Source organism: Schistocerca gregaria, unplaced genomic scaffold (assembly GCF_023897955.1).
Source record: "Schistocerca gregaria isolate iqSchGreg1 unplaced genomic scaffold, iqSchGreg1.2 ptg000808l, whole genome shotgun sequence".
NCBI classification, from domain to species: domain Eukaryota; kingdom Metazoa; phylum Arthropoda; class Insecta; order Orthoptera; family Acrididae; genus Schistocerca; species Schistocerca gregaria.
The window spans coordinates 225100-242820 of record NW_026062176.1 but is presented as its reverse complement, the minus strand read 5'-3'; the positions used below and the strand labels follow the sequence as shown (position 1 = coordinate 242820).

Sequence of the window (17721 nt, the reverse complement as noted above, 5' to 3'; positions counted from 1 at the left end):
ACACACGCGAGACAGATAAAGTCATATCTCTTTTACTAAGAAATGCGAGTCCCGAAACAGAAAAAGTTATTCAAAGAATTCTTGTTCGGTTCGCTTGCGTGGACCACCTTTCAAGTTTTATTTTAGAAAAGTTGTTGGCATCCAAGAATCCCAGATATGCGAAATTTATCTTGAATATAGGAAAAATCAATATCTCGAATTCAGCTACGTGTTTACAGTTGATCTACAATACCGTTTACTCGGAAGTACAAGCATTTTTTCAAAATATTGAATGTGTATCTTCGACTCTGATAGCGTTTTCGAAGGTACTTGCTTACCTGATTTTATATTACCAAATAAATCAACGGTATACGATGTGTCAAGTGAATGAGCAGCAACTGGCGTCGTTCTACCTTCTAATGCAACTGTCACCAGAAAACTCAGGCCAACGTCAAAGCATTCTGTTTCTACTTTGTAGTTTTATACATACGAATCAGAACCTCTTCGAAGAGATAAAATCTATAGCAAACAAACAGTTAGAAGAGATAATAGACTTGGCATTTACTGAACAAGATGAGAGAATTAAAGAGGAGGTCTTGAGATTGATGCTGACAAAATTAGGTGGGCTGGACGAGATGTACAAGTATAAAATTCTTTCTACATTGATCATTAATACGGACAATAGCAATTCAGCGTTTTTGAGCTATATTGAGAGTTTAGCGCAGAATTTAGAATTGTTAACGATGGCCACTGGACCAGAATTATGTAATTCGACGGACTTTGAAAAGAAATTGCAAATCTTTCAAGCAGTAAAACATGATCCGAATTTTAAGGACTACCTTAACAAGGAAAACTTGCTAGAACCTATATTGCAGTTTATTGTAGATCTAGTAGAGTCATCAAAGTCTGTTGTCGTCAAGTATTATTCTTATCTAATACCGATCATACATGCCGTATGTAATTTACATCCAGAAAACAAGGAAACAGTCGCCCATTGGCTCAAATCCTATTTGTGCAAATCCATGAATTATCATGTGACGAATCAATCTCAAACGCCTTCGTTATTATCACATGAGAACGGTTTCTTTGCAAGAATTTTTTGGGATCTGCTTTTGTTTCAGGATGAGGTGTTCGTGTGTCTCCATAGTCAACACGGTCAGCCAACGAGGCTCAAGCAGATGATAAATGGATGGGAGAATCGAGAAGAGCTTAAACTAGCGTTCAAGTTTAGAAAAGAGCGCTCACACCCAAATTTAATAATAAGTGAAGATGGCTTAACAATATGTGGTCCAAAAGGTCTACCAATCCAGTCTAAGTTTTTGGTTGCGGTGAGCGATTTTCCTATCTCTCAAGGGATTGTCAAATGGGAGGTGAGGATTAAACAGCTCAAACACAGTCTAGTGATAGGGGTGAGTAAAAAAAATCATGGATTTGACCCACATTATCCAGGACAAATTACTGATAACTCTGGATGGTCTTATTGCATTTCTGTGGTGGACACATCGGTTATGGCTCACAACGGGAATTTCGTGGTACATCAGAATCCTGTGAAGTCTGGGGATGTAATTAAGGTGACGGTGGATATGAATGAAGGAACGTTAGCGTTTGGCGTCAACGAAACCGATCTTGGGATTGCGTATTCTAACTTGAAGGGTAGCGTTGTATATCCTGCTATAGCAATGAGGAACACGCAAGAGATTGTCGAAGTGAGCGGATATCTTAGCATTGTTCAACCTGGGATTTGCTTCACCCGAGAAAGACGGATAGGATACCACGTTCATGAAACTCATCCCCTACGCCCGCTTCGAACCAATGAATTTTATTCTATCTTGAGCAGAGTGAGACTGAAGGAGTTGTTTGATGATCTTTTGAGTGTTCTTCCTACTGAACCGGCCCCTAAGTTGAAAATATGTTTTGAGCAAATAGTATTTAGGAATGGCCAGACAGAAAAACGTACGCTTTCTGATTGGAATCAGACATTTGGACAGGTCGTTCAAGAGTGCGCACGCGAGGACAAAAAATTTGTCGTAATGGACTTAACAACTATATCAAAAAATCAAACTACGGAGACTAGTTTATCAGATGGAAAGGAGTGGGAACGAATCGATAGTGGAGATGATGTCAGCGTGGCCGAATATTTTTTCAAGTATGGTGGATTGGCCATGTTACTGAGCTATTTAGAACAAGAAATACTGACTGTGCTTCAAAAAGTTTACGACGAGCGTTCTCGTCTGTCATTCATGAATGATCCACTGGCCAAGCCTCAGGCAAAATTGTTTGAACAGAACACATTGAGTAATAATAATGTGTATGGAGAAGCAGCGTATGATGATGGAACGATCTCGCTCAAGAGAGAAATAGAAGTCATTAGGCGACGAGTCATGTCGGCGATTCATTGGTTGATGTTGATGAGAGTGCTACTGTTTCCGAGATATTTAGTACACTTTGCCAAGAACGAGTTGATGATGGCCTTTTTGAGGGATCTGTTCTATGATGTTCGAACTCTGATAACAGAGAAAATTTCGGAATATCGCACGGAAATCAGGCAGACGATAGTTAAAAGAAAAGAGAACTTATATATGTTTTACAGGTTAACGCCAAATATGGCACTGCAGCATGCAGATTCTCAGTACTCACCGGAGTGTGTAAGCATTGAAATATTGACGGAGATGTTAATCGATTCGCGCATATGGATTAATTCTCCGTCTGCAGAACTGTCTGAGTGGGAGGAGGAAAGGAGAGAAGAGTTACTCGATTTGAGAAATGAGATATGGTCGTGTGGTGCGTTGGCTTGGATAATGAAAATGTGCGCTGACATAGTACGAATCGAGGCAAAAGATGCAAAGAATGAAGAGATTAGAAAGGCAGAAAAGAAGAATGAAATAGAGAGGGAAATAGAGCTGATTTTGAATCAAACGACAGAAGGCGGTTGGTTGGAATTGTCTAGTACGTGGTGGGAGACTGGGATGAATTGTCGAGGTTGCGTATGGGATGCATCTATAAGGCAGGTACAGAGAAAATATCAGGAACATGCGAGTTTATTAGTAATGCTTCAGTTTATTGAAAACTATTTGACCGTTGTAGCTTGTAATGCAGACAAATCGACGAGCGTCGAGCTTTTGGATCAGCCGAAATTACATCCAAAGGTTTATGAGGTTTTGATAGCGTCGTGTCTGATTCCTTTACTAGAGAGCTATTTGCGGAATGATTCATTGTTGGACATCATGCGTAAAGTTGATATATATTATCTTATATTGAGGGTGATTCGGGTGATGATAAAGCACCAGGAGCTCGCTATGGCGCTGGCAACGCAGGCAAAGAACAAAGAGAGTAATTGGTACTTATCGTTTTCGTTCATGAAGCGAATAATAGAGGGGGCAAATAAGCTACAGTTTCAAACTAGTAGAAATATATCTAGGAACATGAAAAAAGACGCGGACTCTGAAGAAAGCAGTAATAATAGTAACAAATCGATGATGGGAGGGACGATTGACGAAAGATTGACACTGGAAATCAACCTCACAGAGCAGCAGATTAAGCAGATCATTGATCCACTTCTCAGTTTGAGTCAGGAGGAGAGCCAAGAAGCCAGCTCGTCATTTAATGGCCCGGGTAGTTCGAGTACGGACGAAGGAACTTACCGAAAAGAATTGGAACCTTTTCAGCTTGATGAAATAGAAATGTCCGTCAATGGTGTGTATAATCATTACTACGCAAAACAGATTGAGTCTGAAACCAGTGTCTCGACAGCCAAGATGAAGCGTCTGGCCCAGGAACTTGGCTCCTTGAATATCGGTCTTCCACTACACTGGTCATCTTCAGTATTCATAAGGGTAAGTAGCGAGAGAATGGACGTGATGAAAGTCGTAATCTCTGGTCCAGTCGGCACGCCTTATGAAAATGGCTTATTTTTGTTTGACGTATACTGTCCAGCAGAGTACCCAAAGACCGAGCCTCTCATTAATTTGAGAACAACTGGTAACGGATTGGTTCGGTTTAACCCTAATTTATATAACAGTGGGAAAGTGTGTCTATCACTGCTCGGTACATGGCACGGTGGACCAGATGAGAAGTGGAATGAGGCCACTAGTACCTTGCTCCAAGTCTTCGTGTCCATTCAGTCGCTGATTTTTGTGGCTGAGCCTTACTTCAACGAGCCAGGATACGAATCTACCTTTGGCACCCGCGATGCAATGAAGAAGAGCAAAGCCTACAACGAGACGATTCAACTAGCTACTTTGAAATGGGCGATATTGGATCCTCTAAAAAATCCTTATCCAGGATTTGAAGACGTGATTCGAATTCACTTCAAGCTGAAATCCAAAGCTATCAAAAAATGTTGTAACCGTTGGCTTCAGGAATCATTTTTGAACTCTAGAGAGTATTGTTCAAAAATACTGGGCCTCAGTAAGGAAATCGCTAGTATTATTGCGGATCTTGAATAAAAAAAATTTGCATGTCTGAGTAGTTAAGTTCAGTTTTTTGAAATCAAAGGAAAAGACAGAGAGGCGCAGAGTGACTTCTGACTTGAAACCAAGTTGACGGTGCACTCCCGTATTAAAAAAAGCATCTGTCTCGCGTGTGTAAAAAGTTCAAAATTATAGTTCTTGGACCTGGCTAGAATGAGGCGGCGACCGGAGCTCTGTAGAATTTATGGAACCGATGCATGAACTCTTGCATTTCTTTCGAATGTTGAGCGAGAAGAATTAGTACACATAAGGCAGATTCGTTAAAAAAAATTACATATGTACATTTTTTGCCTGGTTATTAATCCAATCTACGGTGGTTGAATTGACATGGCGCCGGAAGTTAGTGATGGCCTCATTCGGATTCAGTCGTTCAAAGCACAATGTGATCCCCGAGGCCGTTAGCCCGGTTTCTAAATGTCCGCCGAGTGACAGCGAGGTATGTATTGCACGAACAATTTTAGGGTTGAAGTGCAGGTTTTGCGGTCGGTACTGAAGCCATGTTCGTTCGAACTGCAGAATATCTATTCTGCGCATTACGAGTGGTGTAAAGAAGGAGTACATGGATCATCGGCTGACTGGGTAAGTAGTGAAGCATTGACACCGAGTATCATTTCTTCGAAAGGACGAGGTCAATATACACACGGTTTTAAGCAGGGCGAGGTGAGAGACGCGTTTCGAGATATTAGAGATGAAATAATTGGCGAAGTCATGACGGAGGGGCTCGACGAATTTCAAAGAAGAGATGAGACAAGCCAAAAGTTGACGAAGTCAATGCGAGCATGCGGCAAAATTTCATTTTCCTTGGACCCTATAACAGAGAATAAATGCGAATTGGAGAGAGGAGAAGCGGCGTTCAAGATGTCGAGTTCCGGATTGTCGCCACCATTTGAGAAGCAACTAAGTAGCCAAGCTATTCGCCAGTCTATTTTGGAAAGCCGCTCAGTGAAAAAAAGAGCAACAGGGCACCATAAAGAGGTGGGTGCGAAGGCTTCAGAAGCCCAATGGTTGCTTGTGGACAAGCAAATACGCTCCAAATAACTTGCAAGAATTGGCCGTACATAAAAAAAAAGTCGAGCAAGTAAGTCAAATTTTAGTTTCTATGTTAATAGCGTGCCGTCGCAGAAGGCAAACAACGATCTCGCATGTGGACAGTACCCAGGAAGCGAAGTGCTTGATTATCACCGGGCCTTGTGGTGCAGGAAAGACTCAGACAATTCGACTATTGGTTGAGAAGAATTTGATTAATAATCAGACGACAACGGGTATAGAGAAGTGCCGTACTTTTTTCCAGTGCAGGCTGATGGAGTATCATAGTCCGGTAGAGATTTCTATTAATTCTGTAGGAGAGGCGTACAACCAGGATGTCAAGGCGACTCAGAAAAGCAAATTAGAGCCCTTTTTTCAATTTTTAACTCGTTCAAAATATCCATCTCTTCCTGTACGATTTGATCTTCCTTCATCGTCGGACGACGGATTGGACAGCGAAAAATCTGATTTGCATACGTGTGTAGATAAGGTCCTTTTGGTTGAGAATATGCCTTATCTACACGATTCGAACCAAACACGAAGGTTTCAAGATTTTATTCTTTTCTATTTGTCCAAATCTGTTCACTATCCTATTGTTTTTATCATTAGCGATGACAGAAACTTCAAAGGGCCAAGTCAGCTACGGAGGATCTTTTCAGATCACATCTTAGAGCATCAAGCGGTCAAAGTCGTCGAGTTTAACCAGGTATCCCTCACCACAACTCAGAAAATCCTGACGAAAATCTGCAAAGCGGAAGGACTGGCGTTTACCAAGGAGTACCTTCTTTCAATTTCTGAAATGTGTCAAGGCGATATTCGTAATGCTATTCTGACATTACAATTTGTGAGTAGGAAGACTGTTCTGAAATCGATCTCTCTTCCTCCTCCCAGCAAGAAAAAGCGGCAACTGAACCAACCGGAACCTGAGAGCCTCATCTATCGAGACGCCAACGAAAATCCGGCCGCGCAGCTCTATCACTTCATCGGCAAAGACCCCACTCTAGCCCTGTTTCACTGCGTCGGAAAGATCATGTACAAAAAAAGACTCAAAAATGAAGAAATTTCTGATGCCCGCATCCCTGCTCGAGAACTGAGCCAGCATCCTGTTATTCCGGCCACCAGTCCATTGTATCGATTGCCTCTGAAGGCAAGCCCAGAGGCCATACAAGATATGTACAAAGACTTTCGCGAATCAGAAACTTTTGTCCAATTTCTGTACGAGAACTATGCTCGATTTGATCAAAACTTGGAAAGTGTTTGCCTGGCATCTGACTATCTCTCTATATCTGATATTCTGTCCAAAACATATGCCGACAAGGCTAGCCTGCAGGAATACTCAGGGTTGATTGCTATGAGAGGAATCCTGTTTTCCCATTCTGTACCCATTCAAAAAAACTACCAGGCATTCGTGAAACCTCAGTGCTTCGGCGCATCTCAAAAAATCAAGGAGAATACGCAGCTGATTAGCAGGGCGTACTGGTCAAGACTTGGAAGGCCCTTCGGATACGCGTTCTCTCGAGAGCAGCTATGCGGATTCCCGAGCAAAAAAGCACTGTTCACCGAGCTGGTTCCTTTCCAAGGGGCGATGTTTAAGGCAAAGTTCGGAAGTGCCGAAGCAAAGAAGAGCTGGGCTCGAGCGGATTACTTGCTTATTGAAGAAATGTGCTGCTACTCTGTACCTTCTCCGCGGCAGGCGCTTTTTCGTTCAGCGCATCAGGAAAGAGAGGACATCAGTCGGCCGAGGCAAATATTAGAGAACACCCCCTGTACGAGCGATTCTCTCTGGAAAATAGAGCAGAGCGACGGCAAGGAATTGGATGAGATAGAAGATGTTTGATGTAGCATGTACAGGAAAAAATTGTGTGAAGGATTCGCCGAAAAAAAAGGGAAGAGTTATGACATGTATCGCGGGGGTAGATATGGATATCTCGGTGACGTGTTTATTAACTTGGCCTCTAGCTGGTTAAAAGCAGCGGTTGTATTTTGAAGCTCAGGCGTCGTAAAAGGGTTTACGCAAAAAACAAGCGAATACAATGGCCAAAAATGCTGAATGGCAGTGGAGAAAAGCCCGTAAAGAGGCGGAACGATTGGAGTTAACTGGTTTCTTTTAGGCGGTTAAATTTGGTGCGATAAGGCACGGAGTACCAGTTCGTAAGTGAGAAACATGATTGCGGCGTTAGGTACAACACGAAATAGATGTGCGCTCATTCCGCCATATAGTCCAGGAACGCCTTCGGTTCGGTAGATGAGCATTAGTCCATTGAATACGCCCTTGTATATATTTTTTCCAGGCTCACGCAATCGAGTTCTAATGACCTCGTGGGGGTATGTCAACGCGGAGGCGATGAGCTTGGACAGGCTCGCTGCCGCTAGGCATTCAAGTGGGTGCAGATCATCTATTCAGAAAATTTGCGGAAGCAAAAACGGCGCTGCGTTAGAAGTTTACAGACATCAAAAAGCTGCGAGATTCGACGCTTTAAGAAATTAGGGCGTACCTCTTCCACCGTGTCTTCTTTTAACTATATTTCTGAACTTTTCGTACAGAACGAATTGAAGTGAACTCTCAGAAATGCCTAAAAATAAACAGTAAAGTTGTTCACATAATTTGGAATGGTATTGGAAAAGGCATAGTACGCCTTTTGGCTATACATACCTACGTAAGATGCGGTCATTCCCTTATAGAATACACGCAGTCCTTCTTGTTTGTAGATCTTCAGGATAGCGTCCAACGAATTTTTGTATTTCTTTCGCGAAAAAGAGGCACCAACCAAGCAGACAACAAATTGTAAGTGCCACTTAGGCAAAAAGCGCGCAATAAAGGGAAAATGACGTACGACTTCCAACGTCTTGGTCTGCAATTGCATGCGCGTCTTGACAAGCCAAATTGGCTGTGTGGTGGTGACTACGACGGCTCCTGCTGTTACACCGGCTGAAAAGGACGCAGCGGAGCCCTCTGGATTCATGCCGAGGTTTTCGATGTACAGCTGCTTTGATGTTCCATAGGTGAAAAAATAAATTGCACGAGACGGGACGACGCCGAAAAGGTGTGGCCCCAGTCCACGATAGAGCCCCTTGATACCCTCTTCTCGCCTCAGAACACTGCAGTCACGGCGAGCACAACGGTTTCCGGTGAGAAATAAGCCCAACGACTAAAATACATAAAACAGCCCAAGCAGGATTGTGGACGTACGAGAGCGCGCGAATGGTCCCAAATCCAAACTTAAAGCCCGACTGCAAAGACGACTTGTGATAGCGAGCCTATAAATCACAGACCGTTAGAATGAGTAAAGGTGCGCACAGAAAGCAATCAACACCCAGGATAAAAGAAGGAGAATATATGCCATACTTGTAGACGTGTCTTGACCACTTCTAACGGCGATGTAATGACGGCCCCTAGCATGCCACCAGCTCTGGTTTAGCATTATTGATAAATTTTGTAAGAGTTGATATAGCAGCAAACATATTTCAGGTGCATTCTACCTAAAAGTTGCCTATACGTATGTGTATATCGCACGTGTGCGTGCAGCATCGAATTGTGTCTGTTTGAATATTGAAATGCACGGCCATACCCTCCTGCAATTAAATGAGCCCAAGGGGGATAAGTTTTGTGAACTAGCTCATTCTTATTCTTAGGACGCTCAGTCATTCGGCTGGTCAAGGTTGATAACAATGAGTCCAATCAACAATATAATAAGATAGACTATCGGTCTCTGCAGGGTAATCTCGTTCTGCTCTGAGAGGAGGTATCTATAAATACGTTGTTAATAGCGCGTTTGGCCTTAGAAAACTAGTTAGTTCGGATATGAGGAATGAAGGGTTACAAGCGATCCGAGGATAAGCCGAGTTTGAAAAAAAGCCGCATATCACTCAGGTTGATGGTATGCCATTATATATTTGCTTATTTGAATGCACAAGAGAGTCTGCCCTTTGAAAAATTGACCACGATCAAATGCTCCCTAAGCAAAGAATCCATTGATGATTGAGGATTACCTCTGATCGGTCATTTTGGTGAAAAAACGGACCTCTTAAGAAATTAGACGCTCAATGGGCGTGTATAAGAGCACGTCTAAATATCGGGAAAATCTTTACATGTTTTAGCAAACAAAAAAAAAACGAATTGAAAATTGGCACACTTTATTTTGAAATCGTACCAAAGCCTTGTAGATGCAGTCGTTACCTGGAGCTGACTGAACGGATTGAACAAAAAAATAGGAAAGTCAAATTCCGAGGAAATGTCCGATGAATTGATAGTGTTCTCTGTTGAACACGATACAAGAGAGTTTTGAAGCGCAGACAGGTTTATTGTGGCCTGGATAATTGAATAGAAATTATAGCCTAGAATTAACCGAATCCAGATTGAGATTTACGATAGAGAAGGGGACAGCAAAAGCGAGCGTTCTGGGTCTAGTTTTTGGGTAAGGCTTTGTTTAAGGCTTTGATATGTTTTTTGAAAATTGAAGAGCACTTGACTGGTGATTTAGTTTGGTTCTTAGAGGTAGCGGATGGAGATTTGACGGGTGTTTCGGCCTGTTTTTTAGAGGTGACAGATGGGGATTTGGTAGGTGTTTCGTTCTGTTTTTTAGGGGTGACAGATGGGGATTTGGTAGGTGTTTCGACCTGTTTTTTAGGGGTAGCAGATTGGGAATTGATAGGTGTTTCGACCTGTTTTTTAGGGGTGACAGATGGGGATTTGGTAGGTGTTTCGTTCTGTTTTTTGGAAGTAACAAATGGGGACTTGACAGGTGTTTCGATCTGTTTTTTAGGGGTGACAGATGGGGATTTGGTAGGTGTTTCAGTCTGTTTTCTAGGGGTAGCAGGTTGGGACTTGATAGGTGTTTCGACCTGTTTTTTAGAGGTGACAGATGGGGATTTGGTAGGTGTTTCGACCTGTTTTTTAGGGGTAGCAGATTGGGAATTGATAGGTGTTTCAGTCTGTTTTCTAGGGGTAGCAGGTTGGGACTTGACAGGCGTTTCGACCTGTTTTTTAGGGGTGACAGATGGGGATTTGGTAGGTGTTTCAGTCTGTTTTCTAGGGGTAGCAGATTGGGACTTGATAGGTGTTTCGACCTGTTTTTTAGGGGTGACAGATGGGGGTTTGGTAGGTGTTTCAACCTGTTTTTCAGGGGTAGCAGATTGGGACTTGATAGGTGTTTCAGTCTGTTTTCTAGGGGTAGCAGGTTGGGACTTGACAGGCGTTTCGACCTGTTTTTTAGGGGTGACAGATGGGGATTTGGTAGGTGTTTCGACCTGTTTTCTAGGGGTAGCAGATTGGGACTTGATAGGTGTTTCGACCTGTTTTTCAGCAATAGGGGGATCGGATGCGCTGATTTGTTTAGGAGGTTCGACTGCTCCAGGAGATTTTTTGGAGTTTTTTGGGGTTTTGGGATTATCGTGGTCATTTGACAGTGCGCTTTGTTCAAAATTAGTTTGTGATTTTTCTGGGGTCAGAGATGAATATGACAAAGACGTTGAATTATGAGAAGGGCTGAGTGTCTGCGGAGATTGATGGGTGGGCTTTTGGTCGCCGAAGGAATCTTCGTCGGCCAAATGTTCTTCTCGAAGATAATCTTCAATGATGGAAGAGAAAGGATCGAGTTCTTTCTTAACAACATAGATGCCGGTGTTGGATGCTTTTTTCTTAATGATAGAAACACCAACGGCGTCTGCTGGACTGTATTGGATAGTGCGTTTCCGAGATACTCCGCTATCGAGGCTGATTTCCAAGAGCGAATTGTCTCCTGTAGAGAGATTGGCGTCGTCGACAAGGTGGGGATTTGAAAGAAAAGACAGGTTCAGTTGGGTGAAAAAAGGCAACGAGGGAGAATGGTGTGTACGGAGACACATTTGCTTAATATTGTTCCAATGGCCCGGGATTAATTGAACGATCGGATTGATGCATTTGAGAAAGTTCGCACAAATCTGGTCTTCGGTGAAGGAAGTCAAACCAATTTTGATTGTTTGCATTGGCCCAGAAGATAGTTGGAAGGAAGTAGAGTCACGAGCCATAACTACTTCCTTATAAAGGTCCGATTCTCGCGTAAGAATAACAATTGGAAATCTAAAAAAAGGTTTTTAGAATCTCGTCTTTCCTTCCGATTTGATAGCTTTTTCTCAACGTACCTTTTCACTCTCAAAAAAGATTTGCCAAGAAGCTTAGGGATCAACTTGGCAACCTTTTTTTGAACAAGAAACAAATCATAGCTGGACGCCAACTTCCTTCTGGCTTCATATCGATCATAGTGGGTCGCGAGTTTAGAAACTCCAATTACCTTCTTGACATTGGGCACATTCTGTAGCTTGATTTGTTCCTTGACAGATTTTGCGTCTTTAACAAAGAGACAGATCTCAACTTGACTGTCGGCAATAGGATGAACCAATGGAACTACTCGAGGATACCAAAACGCTTTGGATGGAATCTTGTTAAGCACGATTTGCAGTAAAACATACACGTCCTTTCTAAAGAGTTGCCCGGATAGCTTTTTGTTGACAAGTTCAGTGTGACGTTTCAGAGCTCTGGCGGCATTCGAAATCTAAAAAAAAAGAATCAGAACAAGTCTAAAACTCACCTCATCTTAACCGCGGCCAAACGACATGGAAAAAACTCCACAGCTGAAGCGCGAGGAACAAACAGAAACCGGCCCAAACGGTAAGATAAATGTTCATCTTTCATGGGAATTTAAAAATACCGATAATCGGATGGAGGAGAAGTAAAACAAGAATACATACTTGCTTTAAATCAACCCTCTTATCTATAGAAACATCATCTCCTGATGAACAAGAAGCCAATGTCGCATCCCTAGCCAATGCTTTATCTTCCGCAGGAAGAACTCGCGCCTCGTCATGTGAACCCTCTTCGCGGACGCTTGTCATCTTAATGTGATCCCTCTTTTTTTTCTTCCCTCTACTTCTCTATTTTTTTGTACACTCGAGGAAAAAATAATACCAAGATAAAAAAAAATGCAAAAATACATAATTTACTGACGACAGAATTTATAAACTTTGTCCTTCTAACCCCGAGAGAAAATGTCCTCGCCTCCTACTAATCCCTTTCTCCGCTATCCATACCATCCCACTAAGCATGCTCGATATTTTTCTCCAGACGGCTATCTTCGTAGATATATTTTCGCTGTCATTCACTTTAAATATTATTCCCTTTGTCATTTCAAAAATTACCAGAGACTATGCCTCCCAACTCACTCGAGCTCGTCTCCTTTGCAGCCTATCTTCGACAGTAGCGCTTGGCACTTTCCCCTCAGCGCCTCTTTTTCGTATTTCTCCCTCCTTAGCAAATGGCTATAGTTGGAAATTTGCTTCTCTAATTCTGCCACACGTTTTTTTAATATGTCTTGTCTAATAAAATTCTGCTTCGATTCTTTGTCATGATCCAATTCAGAGACTTGAACCTGATATTGAAGAATTTTGCACTTGTGCTTGGTCTTCTTGATCTTCTCGACTAATCGACTGTTCGCCTGCAGCAGCTGTTCTCGATCGTTTTCCAGGCGATCAACATATGTCTGAAAATCTATGTTTTGATTTTTTTCATCCAGCTGCGTGCCAATATTTCGCTCCTTCTGCATATTCTCTCCCCCTGAATAACCGTGCCCTTTTACGCGATCCAGTCGGTTAATGAAAAAGTACAGCATCCTTAAACAACACTGTACATTTCGCTCTTCTTCGCCGTGTAACCCTGTCTGTTCCAACCACTGCGGAAGCTCACCAAGATATCCACGCGCGCGAATTGCGTCCCTTGCGTATTCCAGCGACCACTCTTCGCTATCCCTAGGACTAGACACGTTACATTTAGTACAAAATTTTTTATATACATCACGCATAATACCCAATAATCCCGAAAATAGCTAGCCACACATTCATACAGTGGTACATCTGCCTCCGCCAAATGCCCATCAATAACCTCAGAAAGCTGACTTAAGTTAAGCATTGACATGTTATGGTTTATCAATCATAGACAAGCTCTAAATCAGAGAAAGAAGGCCATGTACAGATACACATATACACCAAAATGCAGCTCAAAACCGTGTTATTACTAGAATATTTTAAAACTTTCTTTCTACTTTTCAGTATGGTCAGTCATATGATGCCTGAAAATGGAAATAAACTGAAAATTTTTAAAACAGAGGGATACATACAGCTTAAATTCCACCCCTAATAAATTCAAACTTTTTTTGCATTCTTATTGTCTACCTAAAAACCAAACTTTACCTCGTTCACCTTCTGTTCAAATTCGTTTACAAGTACACTTACCAATAACCGGCCTGTCCACGCAGCTGATTTCTTTTATGCCGGTTTACATCTCTTATGAAGCAGTCAGTAAAAAGCAATCACAGTCAAACTTCGTACTTAGACGGTGCTAACGCCAATGGGGCAGCATACTCTAGTCGTGATTACCAACGATCCTCAAAAAGCAATCAAAACCCACCGAGTTTATCACCGAATAGCAAAAAAAGTACGTAGTAGTTTTTAGATACAACGAAAGGTCGTTTTCCTCTTTGTTCGTTGTTCAAATAACAAAATTATAAAAACTAATTTTTTTGTATACGCAGAAAATGAGACTCAATTCTCCGCGAACAAAGTAACCGCCACGAATGCACCTGATGTATGCCCAATCTCCGACATTCCGACGACAACTATAAAGGTAACGGGACTAGTGAGGCCTTTTAAAATTACCGATCTGAAAGATATGCTGGTGGAAGCAGGCAATGGGGAAATCCTCGACTTCAAAATTGACAGTATCATGTCAGAGTGCTATGCTGTGGTATGTGTTAATAAAATAAGTACTTCACTATCATCTATATCATATGAAAGAAAAGGTCACTACAAAAAAACAATATTTTTATCTTTCATTTTTTCTTTTTTACTGTATGTATAGCGTCTGTATCCTAAGTAAACGAAAGGACTAACTTTTTTTGTTTAGTATGAAACAGAAGCCGCAGCAGAAAAGGCCAAGCAAAGTATTCACAACACCAAATGGCCATCCACGCCCGGTGCGCGTACCCTCACAGTCGAATTTGTAGATGAGCACGATGCCTTCCCATCTAGAATGCCAACCCTCGAAGAGTGTACGCCAAAAAGCCATAGTTGTCCACCGTAAAAAAAAAGCAGACATACAGAGCGAAAAAATCTGGAAAATTCGAACTACGGTTGCCTTCTTAAGCAAAAAAAATGCGTGTATTGTTTCAAAACTTGCTTGCAGTTTCACTCACCTTTTTAATAGCGCTCAACAAATTCAGGACTGAAGAGCATAACAGATTGGTCTCTGACGGATTCATGTTCACTAAAGCCGAGCCCAAATTGTATTTCCTACCTCGTTCTGAAGAAAGCATCCCAAAAATGCAAAGTAATAGCACTAGTAACTCTAATGCAGACGAGATACAGGAGTCTCCAAAAAATGAGACAGCCAACGATCTAACTGACCAAGCCTCGTTTGAGAAACTGAACGACGAGTGAAAAAAAATGCGAATCGCTTGACTATCAATTTCATAAAGACTCATAAAAGAACGACATATTCAAAAAAAAAAACAAGCAACCAGCGAGGTCATATGCGCATGAACGCTTTGAACAGATGTTGCTAAAAAAAGACAAAGCTTTTGTTCTGCAAGCTGAATTTTATACTATGCTTGCCTTAATTCCTGTATTCCTGATGTCTATGAATCTATGAAGAATCTGTCTCGCGTGTGTTAGTGTTTCCAATCACAATCTGTCCCCAATAGTTGTTTCATTATGATTTAAGACATACATTTGTGAAGGAAAAAATACGATCTCATGCCGCTTTAAATCAACACTTCTAGAACGTATTGAATGTGACTGCGGATAACAATAAAAATGATTGTATTGCCAAACTTTTAGTCCATGCACGACCTTTTTAAGTATTGACATGTTTATGGATTTTGATGGCTTTGTGTATCAACTAGTTTCTGGTTAAAAAGACGTTCTCCTCTGTAGATATAGACATAGTAATTCTACAGTATATTCACGCGCATTTATTTTAGGTACAAGATAGCTTATCTACCAATGAGAATACTATTGATAGAAATGAAAACTAGTTTTACTATAAAACCAGTAAGCCCCCATCACCAAAAAGCCAACTGCAGTAGACATGGTAATTTTTCTGAAGCTCTTTATAGAAAATAGCAAAAAAAACAGTAAGAATGACCGATATGCAAAATAATGTGTGTCAACAGCGGCAAATACGAAACAGAAGGACAGGACAGCGGAAGATATTTCATTTTGGATCACGTTACAGCAAAAATATACAATATATCAAGCTCTGCTGAGATATACCAAAAAATCTAGAAAATTGGTACCAGGTCATGACAGAAAAAAAGTGTATATTATGTGTGCACGTATAACGAATTCAGACAGAGTCATAAGAGTTTGTATCTTTTGTCATGTTATCTATTGGAGAGCTGTTGTACCTCGTTTATTCGGGTTTGCTGCATTTTTTGATAAGCATAGTACTCTGATCTATAAATTTCAACACAGGAGAGATTAAATATTTGTTCAAAAAAATCTCCATGATTATAAAGGGTCGCAATTAAATGGTTGCTGGAAGAAATGAAGGCAAAAGAATTGATGATGAAAGAGTATTGCGATTGGAGTTAGAGCTGCATTTTTTTTAGAGAAAAAAAACTCGATATTTAACGCATTATTATATCGCTTAATAGACTTTATTTGCACTCTTTTTTACTGAAGTATGAGTGTTACAGTTCTCTTAGCACTGAACTCCGTGAACAGTTGCGAAGGGAAGCCTCTCACTTTGCCAACCATGAAGATGTCGACTCGTTAATGGTATGTTGTGTTTCAAATTAGAGAGGGCGTGTTGGATGAACTCGTAGGTATAGAATACGAGAGACGGTGTGTTGGTAGAGAAATTGATATAGGATTAGGATTTAATGCAACAGTTTTTTGTGTGGTGCGGAAAACAGGTGGGGGCTGAAATTGAACATACATGCATGCATGGTAGAGAAACTACATCCTATGCATACATAGTTACAATTTGCATACTCACCTTTTGTGTTTTTTTGCGGCTTCGCTGAAGGACTACGTCGAAGCGGTTCTCTTGTATGGGAAAGACCGGGATGGAATGTGTCAGGAGCTATCCGAAATTCTAGGAGAAGACACTCGGTACTTTGTAGATAGGACTATACGATCTGATCGACGAGATGGTGCAATCGAATTTGTCAGAAAAGGGAGAAAGAGTTCGCGTATAAATGAGGTGAATGAAGAAGAGTGCTTAGTCAATGATGATATAGAGGGACAAAGTGTCCAAGATGATCAGCTGAAAGAAACAGACGAGTCGATGAAACGAAAAAGGTCGCCGATAGAAAAAGAGGCCGTAAAGGAAGATTTTCAGGAAGAGGGCTTTATCCATGATGCTAAGAGACGAGATCACAGGAATTGCACAACAGTCTATGGATAAAGAAATTGACAAGAAGTTTGAGAAGACCGGAATGAGTCGGAAAGAGAAGCTAAAGGCGAACGTTGATGCACGACTAAAGGCCCTTCAGGAGAAGAAAAAGGGTACAGGCATTGAAGGGAAAAGTAGAGACAGGAACTAGTCAAGGAATCTAAATTTAGATATCGACATGGAAAAGCCTCACAACAATACGGAGGAGACAGATGTGAACCTGGATCGGAAAAATTTAAAAATGGTGGTCGAAACTATGGACACACTAAATCACTTCACTATAAATCACATGGTGCTGATCATAGTGAACGGGCACGTGAAGAAAATGAACAAGCATCTGACGATCCATCCCTATCGGAAAAAAAAGATTTTCCAGTAAAATGTAAATTTTTTCCAGCGTGCACTAACGAAAAATTGCCAATATTATCATCCAACAGAAAACTGCCCGAAAATTCCTAATTGCCCTTTAGGGCAGGCTTGCATGTACATACATCCAACTATTCCATGCAAATTCGGTGCATTCTGCACAAGAGGCGCGGAATGCCCCTTTTGCACTATTCACGACCCAACTATATGCCACCTATGTACCCAATGCCGAACACTGCACCGCTGTGCAAAAATGGTTTTTCTTGTACGACTCCTAGATGCGTCTTCAGTCATCCAATTGAAGCCTGCAGATTTGGGGCTGCGTGCAAGAACAAGTTTTGTACGTTTAGTCATGCAAGGCCATGCAGAAATGGAAGCACCTGCAATATTCCTGGCTGCACTTTCGCACATGGGAAGTTCCTCATCCAAGCACCGGAAAAGGAGACGACAGAACTA

The 17721-nt window shown here is 41.6% G+C and overlaps 5 protein-coding genes across 6 annotated transcripts; 3 read left to right on the top strand and 2 right to left on the bottom strand.

The window, feature by feature from the left end:
* Positions 1 to 39: 39 nt before the first annotated feature.
* Positions 40 to 4438, top strand: LOC126322395 (uncharacterized). The gene has a single exon (XM_049994316.1). It carries the CDS (start codon positions 354 to 356, stop codon positions 4422 to 4424), a length of 4071 nt encoding a protein of 1356 aa, XP_049850273.1. The 5' UTR covers positions 40 to 353; the 3' UTR covers positions 4425 to 4438.
* A 310-nt stretch (positions 4439 to 4748) lies between these two features.
* Positions 4749 to 9587, top strand: LOC126322418 (uncharacterized). Its single transcript, XM_049994343.1, has 2 exons — positions 4749 to 4884; positions 4965 to 9587. The coding sequence occupies exon 2, from the start codon at positions 5548 to 5550 to the stop codon at positions 7309 to 7311; it is 1764 nt and encodes a 587-aa protein (XP_049850300.1). The 5' UTR covers positions 4749 to 4884; positions 4965 to 5547; the 3' UTR covers positions 7312 to 9587.
* On the bottom strand, positions 7590 to 9542 carry LOC126322419 (uncharacterized). 2 transcript variants are annotated; one of them, XM_049994344.1, is made up of 8 exons: positions 9497 to 9542; positions 9044 to 9252; positions 8821 to 8884; positions 8665 to 8732; positions 8309 to 8573; positions 8128 to 8218; positions 7970 to 8047; positions 7590 to 7870 (listed from the first exon to the last, which is right to left on the bottom strand). In XM_049994344.1, exons 2-8 carry the CDS (start codon positions 9118 to 9120, stop codon positions 7590 to 7592), a joined length of 924 nt encoding a protein of 307 aa, XP_049850301.1. In that variant the 5' UTR covers positions 9121 to 9252; positions 9497 to 9542. The 2 variants fall into 2 exon arrangements, with proteins under 2 accessions (XP_049850301.1, XP_049850302.1); XM_049994345.1 differs by having other exon boundaries at positions 9044 to 9221; positions 9497 to 9540.
* A 4-nt stretch (positions 9588 to 9591) lies between the features above and the next one.
* Positions 9592 to 12341, bottom strand: LOC126322417 (proteoglycan 4-like). The gene is made up of 4 exons (XM_049994342.1): positions 12201 to 12341; positions 11595 to 12004; positions 10137 to 11532; positions 9592 to 10091 (listed from the first exon to the last, which is right to left on the bottom strand). The coding sequence occupies exons 3-4, from the start codon at positions 11478 to 11480 to the stop codon at positions 9879 to 9881; spliced, it is 1557 nt and encodes a 518-aa protein (XP_049850299.1). The 5' UTR covers positions 11481 to 11532; positions 11595 to 12004; positions 12201 to 12341; the 3' UTR covers positions 9592 to 9878.
* A 1430-nt stretch (positions 12342 to 13771) lies between these two features.
* Positions 13772 to 15153, top strand: LOC126322420 (uncharacterized). The gene is made up of 4 exons (XM_049994346.1): positions 13772 to 13938; positions 14036 to 14247; positions 14407 to 14551; positions 14707 to 15153. The coding sequence occupies exons 1-4, from the start codon at positions 13791 to 13793 to the stop codon at positions 14937 to 14939; spliced, it is 738 nt and encodes a 245-aa protein (XP_049850303.1). The 5' UTR covers positions 13772 to 13790; the 3' UTR covers positions 14940 to 15153.
* Positions 15154 to 17721: the final 2568 nt, after the last annotated feature.

What these genes read in the sequence shown, in the direction of transcription:
- LOC126322420 (XM_049994346.1), top strand. Translation starts at nt 13,791, where the DNA reads ATGAAGCAGTCAGTAAAAAGCAATCACAGTCAAACTTCGTACTTAGAC. An exon ending in ATCACCGAATAGCAAAAAAA is followed by an intron (nt 13,939 to 14,035) that starts GTACGTAGTAGT and finishes TTGTATACGCAG; the next exon opens with AAAATGAGACTCAATTCTCC. An exon ending in TGTCAGAGTGCTATGCTGTG is followed by an intron (nt 14,248 to 14,406) that starts GTATGTGTTAAT and finishes TTTTTTGTTTAG; the next exon opens with TATGAAACAGAAGCCGCAGC.
- LOC126322395 (XM_049994316.1), top strand. Translation starts at nt 354, where the DNA reads ATGTGTCAAGTGAATGAGCAGCAACTGGCGTCGTTCTACCTTCTAATG.
- LOC126322418 (XM_049994343.1), top strand. Translation starts at nt 5,548, where the DNA reads ATGTTAATAGCGTGCCGTCGCAGAAGGCAAACAACGATCTCGCATGTG.
- LOC126322417 (XM_049994342.1), bottom strand. Translation starts at nt 11,480, where the DNA reads ATGGCTCGTGACTCTACTTCCTTCCAACTATCTTCTGGGCCAATGCAA. An exon ending in CTGTCACCCCTAAAAAACAG is followed by an intron (nt 10,092 to 10,136) that starts GTCGAAACACCT and finishes CCTAAAAAACAG; the next exon opens with GTCGAAACACCTACCAAATC.
- LOC126322419 (XM_049994344.1), bottom strand. Translation starts at nt 9,120, where the DNA reads ATGACTGAGCGTCCTAAGAATAAGAATGAGCTAGTTCACAAAACTTAT. An exon ending in TGGTCAAGACACGTCTACAA is followed by an intron (nt 8,733 to 8,820) that starts GTATGGCATATA and finishes TGTGATTTATAG; the next exon opens with GCTCGCTATCACAAGTCGTC. An exon ending in AGACCAAGACGTTGGAAGTC is followed by an intron (nt 8,219 to 8,308) that starts GTACGTCATTTT and finishes TTTTCGCGAAAG; the next exon opens with AAATACAAAAATTCGTTGGA.